Source organism: Engystomops pustulosus, chromosome 7 (genome assembly GCF_040894005.1).
Source record: "Engystomops pustulosus chromosome 7, aEngPut4.maternal, whole genome shotgun sequence".
In the NCBI taxonomy this organism is placed as follows: Eukaryota; Metazoa; Chordata; class Amphibia; order Anura; family Leptodactylidae; genus Engystomops; species Engystomops pustulosus.
Genome location: NC_092417.1, coordinates 18,345,151 through 18,371,487, shown reverse-complemented (window position 1 = coordinate 18,371,487; position 26,337 = coordinate 18,345,151). Strand labels below are relative to the sequence as shown.

The following is a 26,337-nucleotide window of genomic DNA, read 5'->3' as shown; positions in this document are numbered from 1 at the left end:
AGCTCGGGAGAAGTTCTGGAGTTGTGAGTGGAAGGTTTGAATTGAAGATGAGAATCATTGGAAGATTGAAGTGTTGAAAAATAGAATGAGATGAGGGAGGAGAGGTTGGGTGATTCTGCACTATGCACAGCTTTGTGTATAAAGGGTATAAAAAAGAAGATGGCCATCAACATGCCACGATTGTCATCTTTCAGAATGATATATGTAAGCTGACTAGTTGGAGTTTGAACAATTTTAAGTTGTTAACAACAACTCACATCAGAACATTTTGAGAGTTTAACAATTTTTTTTATATTCTTTTTTATGCAAATCTTAACCTCCTTATTTCTGATGCTGTAGATGATGGGATTCAACATTGGGGTGACCACAGTATAGAGAACAGACACAACCTTGTCTTTCTCCAGAGAGTGATAAGATGGAGGCTGAAGATAAACGGACATGAGGGTTCCAAAATAGAGGGTGACAACAGTGAGGTGGGAGGTGCATGTAGAAAAACCTGCACTTCTTCCCCGTGAAGTGTTTATCCTTAATATGGTGGAGATAATGTAAACATAGGAAACTAAAGTCAAGAAGAAAGAGCCTGAAACAATGATCGCAGATGCCACATACATTGATATCTCATTAAGCCAAGGATCTCTGCAGGACATTCTTAAGAGGGGAGGTACGTCACAAAAGAAATAGTTGATATGATGAGTCCTGCAGAAAGGAAGTGTCCAGGTGATGTACGTCTGTATATAGGAGTTTATGAAAGAAACAATCCATGGAATTAAAACTAAAATAACGCATACCCTCATGTTCATAATACTGCTGTAGTGTAATGGTCTACATATGGCTACAAACCTATCGTAAGCCATGAAAGCAAGTAAGATACACTCTGCTGCCCCAAATCCTAAATAGCAGAACATCTGGACAACACATCCTTCTACTGAAATGCTCTTATTTTTGTATAAAGTATTCATGAGGAGTACAGGAACAATGCTGGAGGAGAGACAGATGTCAATGATAGAGAGATTACTCAGGAAGAAGTACATAGGGGTGTGCAATGTTGGGCTGGTCTTCACTGTGATGAGAAGAAGACAATTTCCTACCAATGTGAGAATATACATCATCACAAAACCAAGGAATCCTATGACCTGGAGGTGAGGTACAGTAGTTAATCCAAGCAGGTAGAATATACCTGGAAGTGTGTGGTTAAAGCTCTCCATTGGAACATCCAGAACCTTAAACAAAGAACCAAAACTGTAATTGTCAACGAATAGACTCTAATCAACCAACCAGATATTGCAGTTTTATAGATAACTTTTCTAAGCTTCTTAGCTTAAAACTTCAACTGGAGTCTCTACAGTTATCTATTTTATTTGTCTTCATATACAGAGCTGAATACTACATCCTGATGGTTGATAATTAGACCAAATGCTTAGATTTGAAGGTGACATTAAACAGGGAAGTGGCTAATACATTCGGCCAACAAAGAGTTAATACCATAGAAGCCTCAAGATGCACATATACTTTTACTTCCAATACACATTGGGACAGATTTACTTACCAGGTCCCGTCGTGCGTTGTCCGACGAGGATTCGGGTCCGGCGTCATTCACTAACATTGTGCGTCCGAGTTCCTGCAGGTATCGCTTCTGCACTGAGGTCCGGCGGAGTTCACCTGCTTCTTACTGGTGCATGTAAGTGCTTGATCGTGCGACACAAATCCTTTTTTTTATTCTGCGGTTTGTCCGAATCCGCCGGGTTGTCCGATGGCCACGCCCCCCATTTCTGTCAAGTGAAAGCCAGCGCCGATGCGACACAATCTGATCGCATGTGCCAACATCCTGGGGCAATTCGGAGCAAAACGGAAATATTCAGAAAACCTGACAAAAGTGCAGCATTCGGACCCTTAGTAAATGAGCCCCATTGTTTCGTTTTTTTTATCTGAGGTCAAAAGGCACACTTTTGCCCTTACAAAATTCCTTAGGGGTGTAGTATTTATCAAGGAGTATTTAATACATTAATTAAGTCTCCTGTAAAATAAAATAAGTCCTGGAAGCCATTTGGTGCTCTGCAATGCTGAACCATACCATAATTGTAGCACAAAAAAAAAAAAAATTGGAGCCCCAGATTTTTCACAGTGTATAATAACATCAAGTGAAATGGCAGGACTCCAATCCTCCGTGTACCATTATTCACAAGTAACAAACTTGTCTCATTGTTTCAATGATTACAATGTCACTTGTAAACAAAAGTACAAAGAAGCTTGGAGTTTTGCCATTTTACTTGCTTTAATATTTGGATAGATTAGAGGGCAGCCCCCCTTATCTACTAAGAGGTCTCTAAGCAGATTGAGTGCAATTTACACCAGTCTGAACCTAAGACCAGTTCTGTAATGGTGGAAATCGCTGCTATAGTTTCTGCTAGATTTCTGGTGGACACTGTAGTAAATGTGGCAGACCAGGGAGTTTATGCCCCTTACCCAACCACCCTGATTCCTCCCCTAATACACCCAAAGTGACACGCAGGTCGGAGAAATCTGTATTTGTATTTGAGTATTAATTTTTAGCATTGTGTTGCTATCTTTATATATTTTTTTAGCACAGGGAATAGTAGAAATTTTCCCTCTTACCAGTCATTGTACATTCATTTTTGGTAATCATCTGTGGAATCAACATGTACCCTGCATTGAGTAGTGCTGTTTCCAAAATGTGAACCATTGTTGGGGTTTATATGTCCCTCCAGTGCTCTGCCAATGCTGCCTATAGCACCAAAGTTGGCCCTTAATGACATAACAAAGCAATGGAGGGAATTTCTTTTTTCTTCTTCTTTAATTATATGCAAACATATTCTCATGGGTCACTGTCAATAAATTCTATGAAGGAAATGATCCAAATAATCACTATACTGCCATAGCCCCATAAAGAATTGTGCACTAAATGATGAAGAGTGTTTTTTGTGAATGTGCAAATTTTGGGCGGCAAGTAAATGTGTTTTTGAAAGGATTTGAGATTCTATGTTTTACCTATATTTTGTATTTATTCCTAACAGGTTTAATAAAATTCATTTTGAACACTATGTGGGTTGCAATATTAAAAAATGGGTTGTCTTACGGGGAGGTTCTAAAATATAGTTGTCTGATGTTCTTTAAAAATTTGGAAAGTGCGATTTCTAAATGTTCTAAGGTATGTGGGCATTTATAAATGATTCAAGCATAAAGCAGTGATATGGTAAATAAGCAATCTGAGTGGTGTGTCTATCTTTCAAAAAAGAAAGGAATTATAGAATAGAGAAAGAAAAAAAATTCAAGTTTTCATGATTTTATTTTAAATCTAAACATGCTGACCAATATTTACCCCTATCAAAAACTTACAACATGTATGGAAAAATTGATCTCAAAACTCCCTAGATACTTTAACATGCTCCAAAGTTATTACTACGTAAAGAGTTACTACATGTCAGGTCTGAAAAATGTGGCCCAGTCAGGAGGTCGAAACAGTGGACGAGGTTAATGGCAAAAAGTGTAAGAAAACAACACCATTAACATAGTATGGTATCCACCATATTATCCACAAGAAAGCAACAATGGCAAATATGAAAACATAGGGAAAATTATATTTCAAAATATGTTTAGTAGCAAGAATTTGGCAAGGAGATACCCTTGTTTTTATATTTTTCCTGGATATTATAAACAGATCAAAAAACTTTATTTAGCAATATTCAAATGTTCTAAGTATTTGTATTTATCTGCTTTGAAACCATATGTACATTCATCCAACATATAAATGGGAAGACAGAAGTTTATTTGAAATAGCAGAAATAAATATTCCAAAAACATTGGGGCAGATTTATAAATCGGATTCACGACAGAATTCAGTTGTAATTTGCATTAAAAAACTGCCCCACATTTACCAAGGGCTTTAGACATTTTTACGACAAAAGGGTCGTGGCTAGAGATGAGCGAACACTAAAATGCTCGGGTACTCGTTATTCGAGACGAACTTTTCCCGATGCTCGAGTGCTCGTCTCGAATAACGAACCCCATTGAAGTCAATGGGAGACTCGAGCATTTTTCAAGGGGACCAAGGCTCTGCACAGGGAAGCTTGGCCAAACACCTGGGAACCTCAGAAAAGGATGGAAACACCACGGAAATGGACAGGAAACAGCAGGGGCAGCATGCATGGATGCCTCTGAGGCTGCTTAAACGCACCATTATGCCAAAATTATGGGCAACAGCATGGCCATGACAGAGTGACAGAATGAAGCTAGATAGCATCTAAAACATGCAATAATTGACCCTGACACTATAGGGGACGGCATGCAGAGGCAGCGGCAGCAGGCTAGAGAGTGTCATGGCGACATACCCTAAATGGACTCAGGCTTCAAACCAATGGGTGGCAGAGAGGAACCAAAGGAGGTGAGCAAGAAGTGCTCAAATAATATCGGTACATGATAAAAGTTTGCCAGTATATTTTGTGGATTACACAGCAGGGTGGCGACAAAGTTAACATGGAAGCCATGAAAACAACCCAAAATTCTGCCTGACACAGCTCGTTTGATAAGGGGACCATGTATGGAGGCAGTGAACTAGTAGTAGATTAAAGGTGCTGCAGTTAAAACTATGTTAGTTGGATCTTGGCATGGAGCTGGCGCTCCGCTGCCAGGCGAGCTTTCGCCAATCCAAGCCCCTGTCTCTAGGCTACTCCCCAAACAGCACTTCTAAGAACCTTTTGTATAAGATCAAGTGTAGTAGCGTTCTTATAAGTTTAGGATATGCCGGGTGAGGGGAATGTAAACAGATGCGCAAGAAGCGCATGATGCGCATGGAGCTGGCGCTCCGCTGCCAGGCGAGCTTTCGCAAATCCAAGCCCCTGTCTCTAGGCTACTCCCCAAACAGCACTTTTGTATAAGATCAAGTGTAGTAGCGTTCTTATAAGTTTAGGATATGGCGGGTGAGGGGAATGTAAACAGATGCGCAAGAAGCGCTGAAATAATATCCCTAAATGGTAAAAGTTTGCAAGTATATTTTGTGGATTACACAGCAGGGTGGCGACAAAGTTAACAACTTTGATGTGGAATCCATGAAAACAACCCAAATTTCTGCCTGACACACCTCGTTTGATAAAGGGACGATGTATGGAGGCAGCTATATGGACGACTTTTGGAGGTAGGAATGGAGACAACGTGTGGAGGCTGCTATGGAGACAATTTAATTTGGATAGTGCCTGTATGTGGCAGTCCCAAACATTTTTCAAACCAGAGGAGCAGGTAGGTGGCCCTCCAGTAAAATGGGATAGATTGAGTGCCTGTATGTGGCAGTCCCAAAAATTGTTCAAACCAGAGGAGCAGGTAGGTGGCCCTCCAGTAAAATGGAATAGATTGAGTGCCTGTATGTGGCAGTCCCAAAAATTGTTCAAACCAGAGGAGCAGGTAGGTGGCCCTGCAGTAAAATGGAATAGATTGAGTGCCTGTATGTGGCAGTCCCAAAAATGTTTCAAACCAGAGGAGCAGGTAGGTGGCCCTCCAGTAAAATGGGATAGATTGAGTGCCTGTATGTGGCAGTCCCAAAAATGTTTCAAACCAGAGGAGCAGGTAGGTGGCCCTCCAGTAAAATGGGATAGATTGAGTGCCTGTATGTGGCAGTCCCAAAAATGTTTCAAACCAGAGGAGCAGGTAGGTGGCCCTCCAGTAAAATGGAATAGATTGAGTGCCTGTATGTGGCAGTCCCAAAAATTGTTCAAACCAGAGGAGCAGGTAGGTGGCCCTCCAGTAAAATGGGATAGATTGAGTGCCTGTATGTGGCAGTCCCAAAAATGTTTCAAACCAGAGGAGCAGGTAGGTGGCCCTCCAGTAAAATGGAATAGATTGAGTGCCTGTATGTGGCAGTCCCAAAAATTCTTCAAACCAGAGGAGCAGGTAGGTGGCCCTCCAGTAAAATGGAATAGATTGAGTGCCTGTATGTGGCAGTCCCAAAAATTGTTCAAACCAGAGGACCGGGTAGGTGGCCCTCCAGAAAAATGGAATAGATTGAGTGCCTGTATGTGGCACTCACAAAAATTGTTTCAAACAGAGGACCGGGTAGGTGGCCCTCCAGAAAAATTAAATGCATGAAGTATAGCAAGAGCCAGTGGGCCCTGTCAAAAAATAGCCATTTTCCTCTGCTTTACTGTACAAAGAGGAGGAGAAGGAGGAAAATGAGGAGGAGGAGGAGGAGTGGATCAATTATTCAGGTTGAGCTTCCTTCACCTGGTGGAGATTGGAAATTCTGAGAAATCCAGCCTTTATTCATTTTAATAAGCGTCAGCCTGTCAGCGCTGTCAGTCGACAGGCGTGTACGCTTATCGGTGATGATGCCACCAGCTGCACTGAAAACCCGCTCGGACAAGACGCTAGCGGCAGGGCAGGCAAGAACCTCCAAGGCGTACAGCGCCAGTTCGTGCCACATGTCCAGCTTTGAAACCCAGTAGTTGTAGGGAGCTGTGTGATCATTTAGGACGATGGTATGGTCAGCTACGTACTCCCTCACCATCTTTCTGTAAAGATCAGCCCTACTCTGCCGAGACTGGGGACAGGTGACAGTGTCTTGCTGGGGTGACATAAAGCTGGCAAAAGCCTTGTAAAGCGTACCCTTGCCAGTGCTGGACAAGCTGCCTGCTCGCCTACTCTCCCTCGCTACTTGTCCCGCAGAACTACGCACTCTGCCGCTAGCGCTGTCAGAAGGGAAATACTGTTTCAGCTTGTGCACCAGGGCCTGCTGGTATTCATGCATTCTCACACTCCTTTCCTCTGCAGGGATGAGAGTGGCAAGATTTTGCTTGTACCGTGGGTCCAGGAGAGTGAACACCCAGTAATCGGTGCTGGAATAAATTCTTTGAACGCGAGGGTCACGGGATAGGCAGCCTAGCATGAAATCTGCCATATGCGCCAGAGTACCAACGCGTAAGAATTCACTCCCCTCACTGGCCTGACTGTCCATTTCCTCCTCCTCCAACTCCTCCAACTCCTCTTCTTCTGCCCATACACGCTGAACAGTGAAGGACTCAACAATGGTCCCCTCTTGTGTCTCGCCAACATTCTCCTCCTCTTCCTCCTCATCCTCCTCCACCTCCACCTCCTCCGATATGCGCTGAGAAACAGACCTCAGGGTGCTTTGGCTATCAACAAGGGAATATTCTTCCCCCGTCTCTTGTGACGAGCGCAAAGCTTCCGACTTCATGCTGACCAGAGAGTTTTTCAACAGGCCAAGCAGCGGGATGGTGAGGCTGATGATGGCGGCATCGCCACTGACCATCTGTGTTGACTCCTCAAAGTTACTCAGCACCTGACAGATATCAGACATCCACGTCCACTCCTCATTGTAGACTTGAGGAAGCTGACTGACCTGACTACCAGTTCTGGTGGAAGTTGACATCTGGCAGTCTACAATCGCTCTGCGCTGCTGGTAAACTCTGGATAACATGGTCAGTGTTGAATTCCACCTCGTGGGCACGTCGCACAACAGTCGGTGAGCGGGCAGTTGGAGGCGGCGCTGCGCTGCCCTGAGAGTGGCAGCATCTGGGCTGGACTTCCTGAAATGCGCACAGATGCGGCGCACCTTCGTGAGCAAATCAGACAGATTGGGGTATGTCTTGAGGAAACGCTGCACTATCAGATTTAACACATGGGCCAGGCATGGCACATGTGTCAGTCTGCCGAGTTGCAGAGCCGCCACCAGGTTACGGCCGTTGTCACACACAACCATTCCCGGCTTGAGGTTCAGCGGTGCCAGCCACAGATCAGTCTGCGCCGTGATGCCCTGTAATAGCTCTTGGGCGGTGTGCCTTTTGTCGCCTAGGCTCAGCAGTTTGAGCACCGCCTGCTGTCGCTTAGCGACGGCACTGCTGCTGTGCCTAGAGCTACCGACTGATGGCGCCGTGCCCACGGATGGTAGTTCGGAGGAGGAGGTGGAGGAGGGGTGGGAGGAGGAGGAGGCATAGTAGGCCTGAAACACCTGGACCGAGGTAGGCCCCGCAATCCTCGGCGTCGGCAGTATATGAGCAGCCCCAGGGTCAGTCTCGGTCCCAGCCTCCACCAAGTTAACCCAATGTGCCGTCAGCGATATATAGTGGCCCTGCCCGGCAGCACTCGTCCACGTGTCCGTGGTCAGGTGGACCTTGTCAGAAACGGCGTTGGTCAGGGCACGGATGATGTTGTCTGACACGTGCTGGTGCAGGGCTGGGACGGCACATCGGGAAAAGTAGTGGCGGCTGGGGACCGAATACCGAGGGGCGGCCACCGCCATGAGGTTGCGAAAGGCCTCGGTCTCTACTAGCCTATAGGGCAGCATCTCCAGGCTAAGCAATCTGGAGATGTGCACATTAAGGGCTTGGGCGTGCGGGTGGGTTGCACTATATTTGCGTTTCCGCTCCAGCGTCTGGGGTATGGAGAGCTGAACGCTGGTGGATGCTGTGGAGGATCGTGGAGGCGACGATGGGGTTTTTGGGCCAGGGTCCTGGGCAGGGGGCTGACTAGCAGCTGACACAGGGGAAGGAGCAGTGGTGTGCACGGCCGGAGGTGAACGGGCTTGTTGCCACTGAGTGGGGTGCTTAGCATTCATATGCCTGCGCATACTGGTGGTAGTTAAGCTAGTAGTGGTGGAACCCCTGCTGAGCCTGGTTTGGCAAATGTTGCACACCACAGTCCGTCGGTCATCCGGTGTTTCCTTAAAGAACCTCCACACTTCTGAAGATCTAGCCCTCGCCGCAAGAGCCCTCACCACGGGAGCTTCACTAGTTGACAGTGGCGCTGATGCACCAGCTCTGGCCCTGCCTCTCCGTCTGGCCCCACCACTGCCTCTTCCAACCTGTTCAGGTCGAGGACTCTCCTCCGTCTCAGAAGCACTGTGTTCACCCGGCCTCTCAACCCAGCTTGGGTCTGTCACCTCATCATCCTCCGATCCCTCAGTCTGCTCCCCCCTCGGACTTCCTGCCCTGACAACAACTTCCCCACTGTCTGACAACCGTGTCTCCTCATCGTCGGACACCTCTTTACACACTTCCACTACGTCAAGAAGGTCATCATCACCCACAGACTGTGACTGGTGGAAAACCTGGGCATCGGAAAATTGCTCAGCAGCAACCGGACAAGTGGTTTGTGACTGTGGGAAGGGTCCAGAAAACAGTTCCTCAGAGTATGCCGGTTCAAATGGCAAATTTTCCTGGGAGGGGGCAGACTGGGGGGGAGGAGGCTGAGGTGCAGGAGCTGGAGGAGTGGGGATTTCGGTGACATGGGTGGACTGCGTGGAAGACTGACTGGTGGTGGACAAATTGCTCGAAGCATTGTCAGCAATCCACGACATCACCTGTTCGCACTGTTCTGGCCTCAACAGTGCTCTACCACGAGTCCCAGTAACTTCAGACATGAACCTAGGGAGTGTAGCTCTGCGGCGTTCCCCTGCTCCCTCATCAGCAGGTGGTGTCTCACCCCGCCCAGGACCACGGCCTCTGACCCCTGCAGTAGTTGGACGCCCACGTCCCCGCCCTCGTCCTCTACCCCTAGCCCTGGGGTTAAACATTTTTAAAATGAGAGTTATAACTTTTTTTTTTTTTTTACTTTTTTTTTTTTTTTTTGTGTGTTTTTTTTGTGTTTTTTGTTTTTTTTTGTGTTTTTTGTTTTTTTTTTGAGTTTTTAGAACCAAACAATCCTATCCTATTGCTATGGCTATTTTCTAGCCAAGTATCAAAGGAAGCACACTACTATGCCAGATGAGATGACACTGAGTTATTGCCTAATAGAAATCCAACCCCTACTGAATTTTGCCACTTCAGCCTTTGCTATGGATATGTGCGCCACTAAGCGCAGAACACAGCGGTCGCAAGTCTCACTACAAATTGCTCAGAATTGGCAAGTACATGCACTGCAGAAACTACAGCCACCAGCAGATCAACCAGAAATCAAATATATAGAACGCTACTGTAGGCTTCAAGAAGCTATTTGTATTCTCCTATGGCTATTTTCTAGCCAAGTATCAAAGGAAGCACACTACTATGCCAGATGAGATGACACTGAGTTATTGCCTAATAGAAATCCAACCCCTACTGAATTTTGCCACTTCAGCCTTTGCTATGGATATGTGCGCCACTAAGCGCAGAACACAGCGGTCGCAAGTCTCACTACAAATTGCTCAGAATTGGCAAGTACATGCACTGCAGAAACTACAGCCACCAGCAGATCAACCAGAAATCAAATATATAGAACGCTACTGTAGGCTTCAAGAAGCTATTTGTATTCTCCTATGGCTATTTTCTAGCCAAGTATCAAAGGAAGCACACTACTATGCCAGATGAGATGACACTGAGTTATTGCCTAATAGAAATCCAACCCCTACTGAATTTTGCCACTTCAGCCTTTGCTATGGATATGTGCGCCACTAAGCGCAGAACACAGCGGTCGCAAGTCTCACTACAAATTGCTCAGAATTGGCAAGTACATGCACTGCAGAAACTACAGCCACCAGCAGATCAACCAGAAATCAAATATATAGAACGCTACTGTAGGCTTCAAGAAGCTATTTGTATTCTCCTATGGCTATTTTCTAGCCAAGTATCAAAGGAAGCACACTACTATGCCAGATGAGATGACACTGAGTTATTGCCTAATAGAAATCCAACCCCTACTGAATTTTCCCACTTCAGCCTTTGCTATGGATATGTGCGCCACTAAGCGCAGAACACAGCGGTCGCAAGTCTCACTACAAATTGCTCAGAATTGGCAAGTACATGCACTGCAGAAACTACAGCCACCAGCAGATCAACCAGAAATCAAATATATAGAATGCTACTGTAGGCTTCAAGAAGCTATTTGTATTCTCCTATGGCTATTTTCTAGCCAAGTATCAAAGGAAGCACACTACTATGCCAGATGAGATGACACTGAGTTATTGCCTAATAGAAATCCAACCCCTACTGAATTTTGCCACTTCAGCCTTTGCTATGGATATGTGCGCCACTAAGCGCAGAACACAGCGGTCGCAAGTCTCACTACAAATTGCTCAGAATTGGCAAGTACATGCACTGCAGAAACTACAGCCACCAGCAGATCAACCAGAAATCAAATATATAGAACGCTACTGTAGGCTTCAAGAAGCTATTTGTATTCTCCTATGGCTATTTTCTAGCCAAGTATCAAAGGAAGCACACTACTATGCCAGATGAGATGACACTGAGTTATTGCCTAATAGAAATCCAACCCCTACTGAATTTTCCCACTTCAGCCTTTGCTATGGATATGTGCGCCACTAAGCGCAGAACACAGCGGTCGCAAGTCTCACTACAAATTGCTCAGAATTGGCAAGTACATGCACTGCAGAAACTACAGCCACCAGCAGATCAACCAGAAATCAAATATATAGAACGCTACTGTAGGCTTCAAGAAGCTATTTGTATTCTCCTATGGCTATTTTCTAGCCAAGTATCAAAGGAAGCACACTACTATGCCAGATGAGATGACACTGAGTTATTGCCTAATAGAAATCCAACCCCTACTAAATTTTCCCACTTCGGTCTTTGCTATGGATATGTGCGCCACTAAGCGCAGAACACAGCGGTCGCAAGTCTCACTACAAATTGCTCAGAATTGGCAAGTACATGCACTGCAGAAACTACAGCCACCAGCAGATCAACCAGAAATCAAATATATAGAACGCTACTGTAGGCTTCAAGAAGCTATTTGTATTCTCCTATGGCTATTTTCTAGCCAAGTATCAAAGGAAGCACACTACTATGCCAGATGAGATGACACTGAGTTATTGCCTAATAGAAATCCAACCCCTACTGAATTTTCCCACTTCAGCCTTTGCTATGGATATGTGCGCCACTAAGCGCAGAACACAGCGGTCGCAAGTCTCACTACAAATTGCTCAGAATTGGCAAGTACATGCACTGCAGAAACTACAGCCACCAGCAGATCAACCAGAAATCAAATATATAGAACGCTACTGTAGGCTTCAAGAAGCTATTTGTATTCTCCTATGGCTATTTTCTAGCCAAGTATCAAAGGAAGCACACTACTATGCCAGATGAGATGACACTGAGTTATTGCCTAATAGAAATCCAACCCCTACTGAATTTTCCCACTTCGGTCTTTGCTATGGATATGTGTGCCACTAAGAGCTAAACACAACGGTAGCAAGTCCCCCTGCTAATTCCTCACAAAATGGTAAAAGATGCAAATTAAAATAAAAAAAGTAGAACGTTATTGTAGCCCTAAGAAGGGCTGTTGGGTTCTTTGAGAATCACTCCTGCCTAACAGTAAGCTAATAGAACACCCTAACGCTTTCCCTGACCAGCAGCAGCTCTCTCCCTAGCGGCATCCAGAGACAGAATGATCCGAGCAGCGCGGCCAGCGGCTAGTCTATCCCAGGGTCACCTGATCTGGCCAGCCAACCACTGCTATCGACGTGTAAGGGTACCACGTCATGCTGGGTGGAGTGCAGAGTCTCCTGGCTTGTGATTGGCTCTGTTTCTGGCCGCCAAAAAGCAAAACGGCGGGAGCTGCCATTTTCTCGAGCGGGCAAAGTATTCGTCCGAGCAACGAGCAGTTTCGAGTACCCTAATGCTCGACCGAGCATCAAGCTCGGACGAGCATGTTCGCTCATCTCTAGTCGTGGCCTATAAAAAGGGGCATCGCTTCATGCCAAAAAGTTTATCCGCTAAAAATAATGGCTCAAGTTTCTGGCATAAACTAAAATAGTTGGTGCAAAATATGACTAGACTGACTTACCCTATGGCAGATTTCTCATCCAGCATCGGACCTGTGCTGCAACATAAGGGTTTCTTCATTAACTACTGAATAGGGCAGCAGGGTGCTGTAATCCAAATATAGAGAAGACGGCACTCACCAACATGAAATTCAAGCATCACTTTATTGGAAAGATGCTGTAACCACTCTTTACATAGTGGAGGTGCTGGAAGCAGGGTGTGTACACACTGCTCTACCGATTCATATCTGAGCTCCACTAAATACACAATTTAACAACCTAAATAATCGGGTTTTGTAAATTGACTAAGAAAAATATTGGTTACAGGTATTATATACAGGGCAATTTGGTTAAAAAAGGATGCAAAAAATTATGCAAAATAGAAGAGTGTAAGTCTTTTATTTGTATTTCCTATTCCTTTGGAGTCTTGTTTTTGTTTATGAAAAAATTCTATGAAAATCGGCAGTATCTTCTGAAAATTCAAATAGTACAAAGCCATTTAAATAAAGTTTTATTTTAAAATGCAAGCCTAATATTTACAGATAAAATCCTTGAATCCAAATATTATACAATTTTCTTAACCATGAGAAGGCAGCACTCACCTACATGAAAGTCAAGCATTACTTTATTGGAAAGATGCTGTAACCACTCTTTATATGGTGGAGGTGCTGGCAGTAGGGTGTATACAAACTGCTCTAATGATTCATATGTGAGCTCCAATAAATACACAATTTAATAACCTAAATAATCAGGTTTTGTAAATTTAAATTTGTAAAAGAAAATTATTGGTTACAGATATTATACACAAGGCAATTTGGTTAAGAAAGGATACAAAAAATGCAAAATAGAGAAGTGTAAGTCTACTGCTAGAGACTTGTTTTTGTTTATGAAAAAATTCTATGAAAACCGGCAGTATCTTCTGAAAATTCAAATAGTACAAAGCCATTTAAATAAAGTTTTATTTTAAAATGCAAGCCTAATATTTACAGATAAAATCCTTGAATCCAAATATTATACGATTTTTTAACTATGAGTATAATTTTTTCCTATAGCAAGTTGACAGTTGCACAATCCCCTAAAAACACAGAGATGAGCTGCCCATTGGTTTTAAAGTTTAACTTTTATCATAATGACTTAGAATTACAATTCTTGGTTCTACCTACCTGAACACCATCCAGTTATGAGTTCAACAAGCAAGCGGCCAAGTCATAACATTCAGTATAAGAATAAGGATAATAATTAGAACTTAAAGATTTTTGGATTTTTAGAAAGAAATTCTGCATGGCTGATATCTTATGTCTTGTTCTGCTTGTAATGGTGAAGCGTCTTGTTTTCTTTAAAAAAAAATGTAATTTCTGAACACAAGCATTACCGTATTTATAGTATTTAGGACAATTATCTTCCTTTTTCATGTAGATGAGTCGTTGGAGGTTTGCCACAATATTCAGAGCGCTCACTGATAATAATGAGTCACCAGACACCCGATCCTCCTAGGAATGAATAAAATTATCTTAAGAAGTTGAATGTTTATCTTTCGGTCTCTTTTTTAAAAAAAAATGTATGAACACAAGTTTTCTTTGTTAAAAAACTTTGTACAAGACAAATACAGCAAGCCTCATTGTAAATAGAGCATTGGAGCAGGGCTCACTCAAACAGGAAGGTAGGGTAGAATTATCGGTCATTCGCGATTGCAAATGCCAATGGGGAAATAGTAGTCAACAACCAATAATTTTGCCATTGACCAGAGGAAATAAAAAAATTAGTTCTCCAATACCTAGACAACCAAAGACATTTTAAATTGGATGAAATTTGGATGGAACCTTTAGCGTAGTGTACAAAACATGATGAATAATTAAGAGCAGCACCAGCAGCAAACTATGGGTGCAGGCCTTCAGAAGGTTTGACCAAACCATCTTGTCATCCAGATCAATATAATACTATGAAGCAGCATTCCTCAAGCAAGGTATTTTTATTCCACCAGTGTTCAGAAAGGCAAGATTTCACCTTCTAAATGAAGGCAATATCACGCTTGATAATGCCTTCATTGAGAAGGTGAAACATTGTCTGTCTAAACACAGGTGGAATAAAAAACACCTTGCTTAAAGAGTGCTGCTTCATAGTATTATATTGATATGGATGACAAGATGGTTTGGTCAATGTTAAATCTTGCGTGTTGTCTGACGGCCCGCGCCCCAATTTCTGACGTGTGCCGATGCCACACCCTTTCACAAAATTTAAAAAGTAGAAGAAAAACAATGAACTAGATGTATAAATGTTTAAATATTTTACTTAATACTTATTGGAGTGAAACAAATCGTCTATGTTTCAAAGTGGGATGGACTTGCTGCAGCAGGGTGCCACCAAGTTGTTCCACAGGTGCGATTTGCCCGCGGTGGCAGCCAAGGTCGTGGTACAGAATCGACATTCAGGCTCACCATCAGGAGCAGGCTGTTAGTCAGAGCAGGTAGCAGAGATGCAAGGTCAGTGTACAGGTCTGGAGTCAGCAACAGGAGATAAAGGCAGATGGCAACGGGGACACAGGAACGCAGGAACACAGGAACACACAGGAGCACGGGAACACTGGATCACGGGAACACAGGAACGCAGGAACCCTGGAACACAGGAGGGCAGGAACACAGGAACTCAGGAACATGGGAACACGGGAACAGGAACGCAAGAATGGGAAAGCAGAAACAAGAACACAGGAGTAACGCAAGGGGGCTTTCTCTTCTCGCAAAATGGTTCAACATCAAGCAGGGAGTGATGGGAGCTGCCGGATTAAATAGAACCCGGAAGTGGGCAGCGCCAATCAATGGTGCGCTGCCCCTTTAAATTTCCTGGTGCCGGCGCGCATGCCCTAGAGAGCGGAACACGCGTACGGCCTAACCAGGATGGGAGCAGGAGCGTGGAGAGGTGAGTGTGGGCTGGGGAATGGAGCAGCACGGCCAGGCATGAATCACAGCGACACCCGTGACAGTACGCCCCCCCCCCTTTGGCCTCCCCCTCTTCTTGGTCTGAAGAAATCTTTGGAGGAGACTTCTGTCCAAGATATTCTCATCAGGCTCCCAAGATTACTCCTCGGCCTGAACCCCTTCCAGTTAACCAGAAAGAAGCACTTACCCCTCACGGTCTTCATGCCCAGCACCTACTTGACCACGTACATGCCGGAGAATCAGCCTCAGGAGGAGGAGATTGCTGAGAGAAGCGGTTCAAGATAACTGGCTTCAGGAGGGAGACATGGAAGGAGTTCGGGGATGCACATCGATGGAGGGAGGTGGAGTTTGTAAGCCACTGGGTTGATGCGCTTGATGACCTCAAAAGGACTGAGAAAGCAGGGACCAAGCTTGTAGCTTGGTATCTTCAGCCGTACAAATGAGAAAGATAACCACACCTTTTCACCTGTAGAGAAGACAGGAGGAGGACGCCGCTTCTTGTCAGCCTGAGTCTTGGTGTAATCTGTGGCACAGAGAAGAGACTGACAGGTCTGGTCCCAAATTGATTTTAGGTCCTGCACCGGAACCTCTACCAATGGGACATTGGAAGGAGTAGACAGTGGAAGAGGAGGATGAGGGATTTGTCCGTAGACCACAAAGAACGGAGCTGCGCCAGTTGAACCCGAGGCCAAGGAGTTATAGGAAAACTCAGCCCAAGAAAGCAGATCAGCCCAGTTATCTTGACAGGCAGAGACAAAGTGGGGGAGGTAACAGCCCAAAGTTTTATTTACCCTTTCTACTTGACCATTCGACTGAGGGTTGTAAGAAGAAGAAAAGTCCAGATTAACTTGCAGTTGGTTACACAAGGGCCACCAGAACTTGGACAAAAACTGGACCCCTTGGTCAGACATGATGTGCAGTGGAAGTCCATGCAGCCAGAAGATATGCTTGAAGAACAAACTGGCAAGCTGTGGAGAAGACGGAAGACCTGGAAAGGGAAAAAAATTGGACATCTTGGAAAACCGGTCTGTCACCACCCAGATGACAGTATTGCCAGAGGAGAGAGGCAGATCAGTGACAAAGTCCATTGCCACGTGAGACCACAGGCGACTGGGTATCAGCAACGGAAGTAGCAGTCCAGCTGGTTTGAGACAAGAGGCTTTGTTGCAGACACAGGATTAGCAGAATCCTACAAAATCCTGGAAATTTTGGACCAGACCTGGCCACCAGTAGTATCGGGAGATGAGGGCCATAGAACGTGGCACCCCTGGGTACCCAGCCAAACGTGAAGTATGTCCCTAAGACAGAATCCTCTTCTGGAGTGCAGGTCTGACATACATCTTGCCAGGAGGTAACTGCCAATGATCCACCAGAGCTGCTACAACAAGTTGTTCAGGAGAGATGATATCCTGAGGAACAGGCTCCTCTTCAATGACATCCGAAGCACAGGACAGTGCATCAGCCTTGATATTCTTGTCCGCAGGACAGAAATGAATCAGCACCTTAAAGCATGAGAAGAACAGTGACCAATGTGCTTGCCTGGGATTTAGGCCCTGGGCTGCCTGGAGGTACAGAAGGTTCTTGTGGTCTGTGTACACACAAACAGGATGGAGAGCTCCCTCCAGTAGATACCACCATTCCTCCAGAGCAAGTTTTATGCCCAACAGGGAGACGGAGGAAAAAGAAACCGATACCCATATCGGAAGAGAAAACAGGTCTCGTGGCGATGAGACCGGCAGGTGACTTTTCCGGTAATCGAGATGTACCTACTAACCTGTCTAACCCTGAAGCAGCTGATCCGGCCAGCCGGGGGACTACCCCATCAATCTGTCTGGACTGTCCGGAACACCTGACTAACCTCACATTGTTTAAATCCCCCCTAACCCATGAGCTGGGAGGAGATGCCCCCGCTTCTGTTGAGGACATCAGGGACAATAATGTTGTTAATCTTACTAACCTAATTTTGTCTGATGAGTGTGTGTCGCTCTTAAAGAAAGGCCTGAATTTTGCTATTTGCTATTTTTTTCACCCCATCCAATTTGAAGTCGATTTGTTCAAAAGCATACGCAAACTGAATCTACACAAAACATTTCAGGGTGGGGAAAGTGGGGGTGGGGGGACTACTAGGAGTCGTAGAGAAGGTGAGATTCCAGCTGTTGTTGGACCATTAGGCCCCCCGATGCCACCTCACATCTGGACCTACCCGCCATCGAGTGCCTCTTGAGTCTTGAAAATACCCTGTCGCTGGATGAACCAGCAGAACATAGCAATCCAGTTATAGAAGTGGAAGTCAAAGCGTTCAAGAAGGGCGTTAGATCCTCTTTTTGTCCCCCCTTGCCCGCTGGCTCTCCCATAGACATTTTCTGCCAACGCGTCATAGATGACGTTAGGGCCCTTGTATATCCTGTTGCCCGCAGTAATTTATCTGCGGGCGAAAAACAGGCCCTTCCTTGGCTTCAGTCCCATGATAGTGTCGTGGTGAAGCCAGCGGACAAGGGGGGCAATGTGGTCATAATGACCAGAGAATACTATAAGAGGGAAGCGGATAGACAGTTAGGGGACTCTGTCACATATACTCCACTGGCCAATAACCCCACTCTTAGATATCAAACCCTTTTACGCTCCTTTCTTAGGAAGAATGTTGAAATAGGTTTGTTGTCTGAACATACTGCTATTAAATTGCTCCCGGAGAGTCCTAGACATCCTGTATGGTATTTTCTACCTAAAGTGCACAAATCGTTAAACAATCCCCCTGGCCGACCGATTGTGGCAGGGATCGGTTCCCTTACCGAACCCCTGTCACAATATCTGGATTGGCTGTTACGTCCCACATTAAGCGATATACCATCGTATTTAAAGGACACCAATTCATTTCTGAGAGTGGTTAGAGACATATGTTGGAAGGAGAGTTATACTTTAGCCTCTATTGATGTTGAGAGTTTGTATACTCGTATCCCGCAAGACTTAGGCGTACAATGTATCCACCAGCTTCTGGTTAATGCCAATTAGAGTCCTCAATTTGTTGACTTTGTCTGCGAGGGCCTCCATTTTGTGTTGTCTCACAATGCCTTCATGTTTGATGGTCGTTGGTTTGTCCAGAGAGTGGGCACGGCCATGGGCACCCCTGTTGCCTGCACTTTTGCCAACTTGTTTCTCGTCTTTTTCGAGAACCGCGGTGTCTACTCTCTGGACAACCCTTTCGCCGCAAACATCAGGGCTTTCCACCGTTAGGTGGACGACGTATTCATTGTATGGGAGGGCACTCGTGCTGAGTTTTTCGATTTTGTTGAATATCTTAATACCAATAACCATATGAATATGAGATTTACTGCAGTTTATGGCGAAAAAACACTTGAATTTTTGAACATTAAGGTCTTTGAGAACCAGGGCGAACTGTGCACTTCTGCTTTCAGAAAGGAGACAGCTACTAACTCTCTCCTTCACTTTGACAGTCACCATCCATTTCACACTAAGAAAGGCCTGCCATATGCTCAGTTCCTCAGGCTCAGACGCATCAATAGCAATGACACTTTATTCTGCCAACAAGCTAGAGAACTGGGAGAATGGCTAATGGCTAGGGGTTATCCTAATGAGATTGTTTCAGAGGCCTACAGAAAAGTTACCATGTTGTCCCAAAAAGAGTTGTTATACGTCGACTCCAGACGAAAGGTTAGGCACAATGCAGGTAATTGCAAACCCGATGATAGAGGTAAGAGGTTTACTTTCTCGTTTGAATTCAGTCCCTGCGAACTTGCCATACGCCAGGCCGTCTCTAGGAACTGGGGTATCCTGAGTCAGGATCCCCAACTCAAGGATATTACTAATGAGCGCCCATGTGTTGCCTTTAGACGGTGTCCCACAGTGCGTGGAATGTTAGTGCGGAGCCAATTTTCCACACAGAGTCAATCTTGGCTAGAAAAAAGTATTCTTATAGGAAATTTTAGATGTGGCTCTTCTGTGAGTATAATAGTCAGCTCAAAACTATCCAACTGGGAGGTATTACACACAGGGTCAAATCTTTCATCTCATGTAAATCCACATATGTAGTGTATATTATCTTCTGCCCGCAAATTGTTTTACATTGGAAAAACAATACGAAAACTATACGTGAGGTTTAGAGAACATTTTAAATCGATTAGTACGGGGGATGGGTGCCCCCGACTAATCGATCATGTCAGAAAGCAACATGGAGGAGACCCACGGGTCCTACAGTTTGCAGATGTCGAACAGATCAAAGTGGATCCCCTTGGTTGAGACAGGAAAAACAGTTGCTAAGACAGGAAAGTAGGCATATCATTCGGTTTGATGCCACAGACGCCCTGGGTTTAAACGATAGGAGCGATTTTAGTTTTTGTAAGTACTTCGGCCCTTGTAGAACCATCGGTGGGTCTTTGTTTTAGTCCAACTTACCTTGTAGTCGGCTATGCCCTGAACTGCGCGCTTTATTTGCATACAGTAGTTGTGTCTCGTGTTTAGTTATAACTTTCCGCAGCAGGTCCTAATATCGGCGTTTTATGCTGATGTGTTTTTAACTCTGTCACACTGTATCGATTTTAACTGTCACATTCACGTGTATGTTTTATACATATTGTTGTATTGTTGTTACCATGACGCCGTCGACCGGCCCCGACGCATATATTGTGCGCGGCGCCGGATGATGACGTCATTTGGCTTGATAATGCGTTAGACTAGCGCGAAACGGCCCGTCGCCTGGCCACGCTCTGTTCCTGTACGCAGCTCAATAAAAAGAATTCTTCGCATTGAACTGGTGAGTGCCGCTGTCTTCTATATTCTACCTAACAGTTCTCTGTCACCAATAGAATATCTTCTCTCCACAGAAGAAAAAGTTCTAGAAAAGAAGCCGCATGTGAGAGTTTGGCCCTTAGGCCCTTTCTAGGTGAGCACTGCTCCAGCTCCTATTCACCTTAAGATGATTGGGTTTCTCTGTGTCAGGCCTAGTGAGAATAGGAGCGAAAAGGAAAAAGTGAACTTCAACCTGAACACCGCCTCTTCAGCCGCTGGAGGCCAGCCACAGGGATAGGTACCTTTCTTGGTAAGTGCCAACATGGGAGACATCAGAGTGGAAAAATGTGGAATAAACTGCCGATAATAGTTTGAAAAACCCAGGAACCCGTGTATGGCTCGTAGGCCTTCTGGGTGTGGCTACGGTAGAACTGCAGATAGTTTATCAGGATCCATCTGGAGACCTCTGTCGGAGATTATGTAGTCGAGGGAATGGAAGGTTGCGTTGGTGAAACTGACATTTTTCTAGTTTACCGTATAGACGGTTGGCCCGCAGACTACCAAGAACCTGCCATACGTGGGACTGGTGGGTCTCAAGGTCTGAAGAGAAGACCAAGATGTCATCAAGATACACCACGACACATGTGTAGAGCAGATCGGTGAAGATGTAATTTACAAATTTCTGGAAGACAGCAGGAACATTACATTGTCTGAATGGCATCAACAGGTATTCAAAATGACCATCAAGGGTATTAAGCGCCGTCTTCCATTTGTTACCCTTGTGGATCCGGATGAGGTTGTAGGCACCCCAAAGATCCAGCTTGGAGATGCTCTGGAACTGCACAGCCAATCAAAGAGATCTATAATCAACGGCAGGGGGAGTGTTTTTTAACTGATACCTTGTTCAGCCCACGATAGCGGGGACGCAGAGTGCCGTCCTTCTTGGTGACAAAAAAGAACCCTGCACCAGCAGGAGAGGAGAACCTCTCTGCAGGTTCTCTTGGATGTATTTGGACATGGCAGCCACCTCAGGAACAGAAAGAGGGTAGACAAAAATGCTGAAACTTGCAAGGTAGTGGAGGTACCAACACTGACGAGCACAGGAATTGTCAGGCGTGGAGAAGCTGAATTCACACCTAGGGACGCTTCTCCCAGAAGCCCTGGGTGCTGGTGTTTCCCGGACATTGGGGATGAACAGGACAAGCCCCGATTAAATGGTTGGAACTAACACAGTACAAGCAGAGGTTCTCCTGACAACGTCTGGAACGTTCCTTGGCAGTGAGTTGGGCTCTGTTGACTTGCATAGGTTCCAGTGCAGACTGTGCGGCCATAGGCTGGAGCGGCCTTTGGAAAACTGGAGCCAAGCGAGGGAGGCATGGATGCAACTCTTCTACATGCTCCATGAACCACACTTCTATCCGAGTGGCCAGGGAGATGAGACCGCTCAGAGTAGCCGGCAGCGCGTCTTTGACCGGAGAAGTCCCTTTTGAAAAGTTGCTGACAGGGCCGCATCATTCCAAGAGAGCTTGGGCACCAGGGTATGCAACTGGACAGCATACTCGCCTACGGACGAGTCCCCCTGGCCATTTCAGCTGAGGAAGCTTGTGCAGGTTCCTCGAATATGGACCAGAATTCAGCCAGGAATGCGGTATGGATGGCTGTGAATGTGGTATGGGATCACCTTTGTCCTATAGAGGAGTAGCCCAGGCCAGGCCTTTCCCAGAGAGCAGACTGACAATGAATGCCACTTTGGAGCATTCGGTGACAAACTGGGATGGCGTAAGTTCTATGTGCAGAAAACACTGTGTAATGAAGCCCCTGCGCAGCTTGGGATCGCCATCATATTTATCGGGCATCAAGAGTCTGAGCCTTGGCTCTGCTGCTGGTAGACAAGCCAGAGTAAGTGGAGAAGTTTCAGGAACTGCCACAGGAGTAGTTGCTGGAGCCTGATGCTAGTGCTTAGAGGCAAGCAGCTGTTGCAGAGCGGTGGTAACTTGACTAAGCATTTCTTATTGAGAGGCAAACTGTTGGGACTGCTGGGTGACAACACTGGAGAGATCAGCCAGGAACGGACGTAACACCTTGGCGTGGTCCATGGCCAGATCTTACTGTCATGGTTCAGGGTCAGTGGACCCCCTGGACCACCGCATGAGGTGGTACTAGACGACACCTGGGACTGGAGTCTAAGTGGCACCTGGTCTTCACCAGAGCCCACCGCAAAGCGGGATGGACTTGCTGCTGCAGGGTGGCACCAGGTTGTTCCACAGGTGCGACTTGCCCGCGGTGGCAGCCAATGTCGTGGTACAGTATCGACGTTCAGGCTCATCGTCAGGAGCAGGCTGGTAGTCAGGGCAGACGACAGAGATGCAAGGTCAGCATACAGGTCCGGAGTCAGCAACAGGAGATCAAAGCAGATGAGAACGGGAACACAGGAATGCAGGAACACGGGAACACACAGGAGCACGGGAACACTGGAACGCAGGAACACGGGAACACAGGAACAGGAACTCAGGAATGGGAACGCAGTAACAGGAATACAGGAGTAAAACAAGGTGGCTTTCTCTTCTCGCAAAATGGCTCAAAGATTCAGCGAGGAGTGATGGGAGCCGCTGGATTAAAAAGAACCCCGGAAGTGGGCAGCACCAATCAGCAGTGTGCTGGCACTTTAAATTTCCTAGAGCCGGCATGCGCATGCCCTAGAGAGTTGGGACACGTGCGCAGCCTAGGCAGGAGCGTAGAGTGAGGTGAGTGAGGGCCGGGGGATGGAGCAGCACCGCCACAGAGAGGGGCGATCTGAGGCATGGATTGAAGGGACCCCCGTGACACCCAGTAAGTTATGTCCTCACAACCCCCACAGCCCTAAATAATGTCCTCATAGTTGACAACAAAATGGTTAAATATGACATTTCTGATCGGTAGAGGTATCTCTAGGAATCTCTAGCAATATTGAGTGTCAATCGAAATTTCAACAAGTTTTTTAAATGGCATCCAAATTAAGTGAGTGAACCCAAACTATTATATTACAAAACGATGCTGGGAGGACTATCTGACAAAGAAAATGTCCAGTATTTTAATATATTTAATAAATTCTGGAGTTGTGTACACTTTAAGGAAATATTCCAATGGGGTAGACAATATTTCAACCAAATACACCTACCTACATGCAAGCCTGGTGTCCTGAACTCGGGGACGTATCTTGAGTATTGCTGAAATGCCTCTTTTTCAAAGAAAATCTAATTCTTAAATATCCTGATAATTAATATTTATTTATTATTTCACATAGTAACTATGCACATCTAACATAGCCACCCACTCCCACCCCCCTTCCCGAGAGTGCCCGGGAAGTCTTGTTAGTGTGAGTGCTTGTCCCTGCTCACAGGCAAATGCTTTCTTTACAGACGAGCACTCGCACTCACAAGACTTGGCGTCTGTCGGCTCTCGGGCAGGGTGCGGAAGTGGGTGGCTATGTTATGTGTGCATAATTAGCAGCTGAAAGAACTCCGGGCTGCCTGTCTGGTGTCCTCAAGAGTTCCTGGCAATAATTAGCATATTTTCTTCGGTACTCAATATTTTTTTGGGTAAAAAGGCATTTCAGCACTAATCAAGATATGTTCCGGAGTCCGGGACTACAAGGCTTACAAGTGGGTATATTTGGTTGAAATCTTGTCTATCCCAGTAGTAGATTTCCTTAAAGGTCCTTACACAATTATTTATAAATAAGATTTGGAAACTGACGCTCAAGGCATTCAGAACAGTCTACATTTTGGTACACAAAACAACAAAAAATTGTGACTTTTTGGAATTTTTAAAGCAGGTAAAATGTAGAGAATTGGATACTGCTATTCTCATCTGGGGCTTCAGCTAAAGGAAGTTAAAAAAGAAATACAGATCCATCAATATATAATTAAAAAGATCATACATACATATATAGATATATATAAATTAAAAAAATAAATATTTTATAAAGTAGACAATATAAAAGTTACTCTGAAGTGTGAAGTACAACTTGAGGAAAGTTAGTCAAAAGTTAACGTAAGGAAACTTTCAGACAACTTACACATCTCCAGGGAAATAACTATATAATAATAGCATGAACTCTACAACTTCTCTTCAGTTATAATACAGCTGGGGCTAGAAGTTGATGTCGGCACAGTATACACTATATAAAGGGGCATAGCCGGTAGTATAACATCCTCTCTGTGCTTGTTGAATATGAACAGACACCATTTTGGAAGGTCTTCAGGTCTCGTCAATGATCAAAGTAAGGTTTTTCTTTTCTATTAGGGGGCTTCCACACGTTGGAGTTAAATTTGCATCGTAATCAGTTTTGAGGTCATGTTAGGTGCAGTTTTGTTAATTTAACAGGTGAAAGACGTAAACAGAACAGGTGAATTTGATTTTTAAGGGAAAACCTGTTCCACAAATGTCATTCACCTGTTCAGTTTGTGTCTTTCATTTGTTAAAAAGACAAACTGCACCTAAAACCACCTCATAACTGAAAACGATGCCGTTCTAACTGCCACGTGTGGACGCACATTCAGAGCAAACTTGATGTATTATGTTTGAACTGTGCATCTGATGTCTATCATGTTTGTGGTGTCCTTCAAGAAATTATATTGGAGCTCTGAATGTAATGTTTAGGATGTTGTGGTGTCCACCTGAGGTGCATGATGTCTGTGATGTGTGTGTGATATGTATCTGGTGTGTATGACATTTGTGCTGTGTGTCTGATATGCATTATGCCTGTGAAGTACATGATGTTTGGGATGTGTATTTGATGTGTTTTATGTTTGTGTTGTTTTTTGTGCCTCAATTTTGATGTATGCAATTGTATCTGATGTATATATGTATGTTTGTAATGGTGTGTGTATGGTGTGTGTACTCTGAATCTGATGTGTATGATGTCTGTGCTGTCTATCTGTTCTTCAGTAAAAGTATACAGACATTCAATGATGGACACCTCTAAACATTTTACATCTTGACCGCTCTTCACCAGCTACAGTAGATCTAATGGAAAACTCCAATCAAACATCTTCAGGTAGATTTTTCCTCCTCGGTCTGTCTAATGTCCTCTATCTTCAGGGCATCTGCTTTTGTGTGTTTCTGATCATGTATCTGATGACATTGTCTGGAAATGTTCTACTGATCATCGTGGTGAGGATCAACTCAAAGCTACAGACCCCCATGTACTTCTTCTTGAGTAATCTATCTATAATTGACATCTGTTTCTCTTCTGCCATTGTCCCAAAAATTCTCATCAATACTTTATCCAAGGACAGAAGTATTTCTCTGGTGGGATGTGCGCTACAGATGTATTTCCATTTGGCTTTGGGAGCTACAGAGTGCGTAATACTTGCCGTCATGGCCTATGATCGGTTTGCAGCCATTTGTAGACCATTGCACTACCAAACCATCATTAACAAGAAGATGTGTATTTTATTAGCCTCTATATCATGGGGTTTGGGCTTTGGCAATGCAAGCATTCATGTTCCCCTAACCTTCCAATTGCCTTTTTGCAAATCCCATCATGTCAACCACTTCTTCTGTGAGATGCCTCCGCTTTTCCGACTCTCGTGCAAAGATACACGTCCAAATGAAATAGCCATGAACATTGCTGCCCAGATCATAGTCTTGTCTGCTTTCTTCTTTACACTGATTTCATATATTCACATCATCTCCAATGTCTTCAAGATCCGCTCTTCACAAGGAAGAGAGAAAGCTTTCTCCACATGCGCCTCCCACCTCACAGTAGTGTCTATGTACTATGGGACTATCATCTTCATGTACCTGAAACCTCGATCTGCATACTCACCAGAGATAGACAAGACGGTGTCCGTCCTATATACAGTTGTCACACCAATGCTGAATCCCATCATCTACAGTATGAGGAACAAGGACGTTAAAGAAACAATAAAAATTAAGCTGTGTAGGCTATCAACTTAA

At 44.9% G+C, this 26,337-nt stretch overlaps 2 protein-coding genes across 2 annotated transcripts; one reads left to right on the top strand and one right to left on the bottom strand.

Moving 5' to 3' along the window:
- Nucleotides 1–242: 242 nt before the first annotated feature.
- On the bottom strand, nt 243–1,205 carry LOC140070012 (olfactory receptor 5AR1-like). The gene has a single exon (XM_072116345.1). It carries the CDS (start codon nt 1,203–1,205, stop codon nt 243–245), a length of 963 nt encoding a protein of 320 aa, XP_071972446.1.
- A 24,199-nt stretch (nt 1,206–25,404) lies between these two features.
- LOC140070011 (olfactory receptor 5AP2-like) lies at nt 25,405–26,337 on the top strand. The gene has a single exon (XM_072116344.1). The coding sequence runs from the start codon at nt 25,405–25,407 to the stop codon at nt 26,335–26,337; it is 933 nt and encodes a 310-aa protein (XP_071972445.1).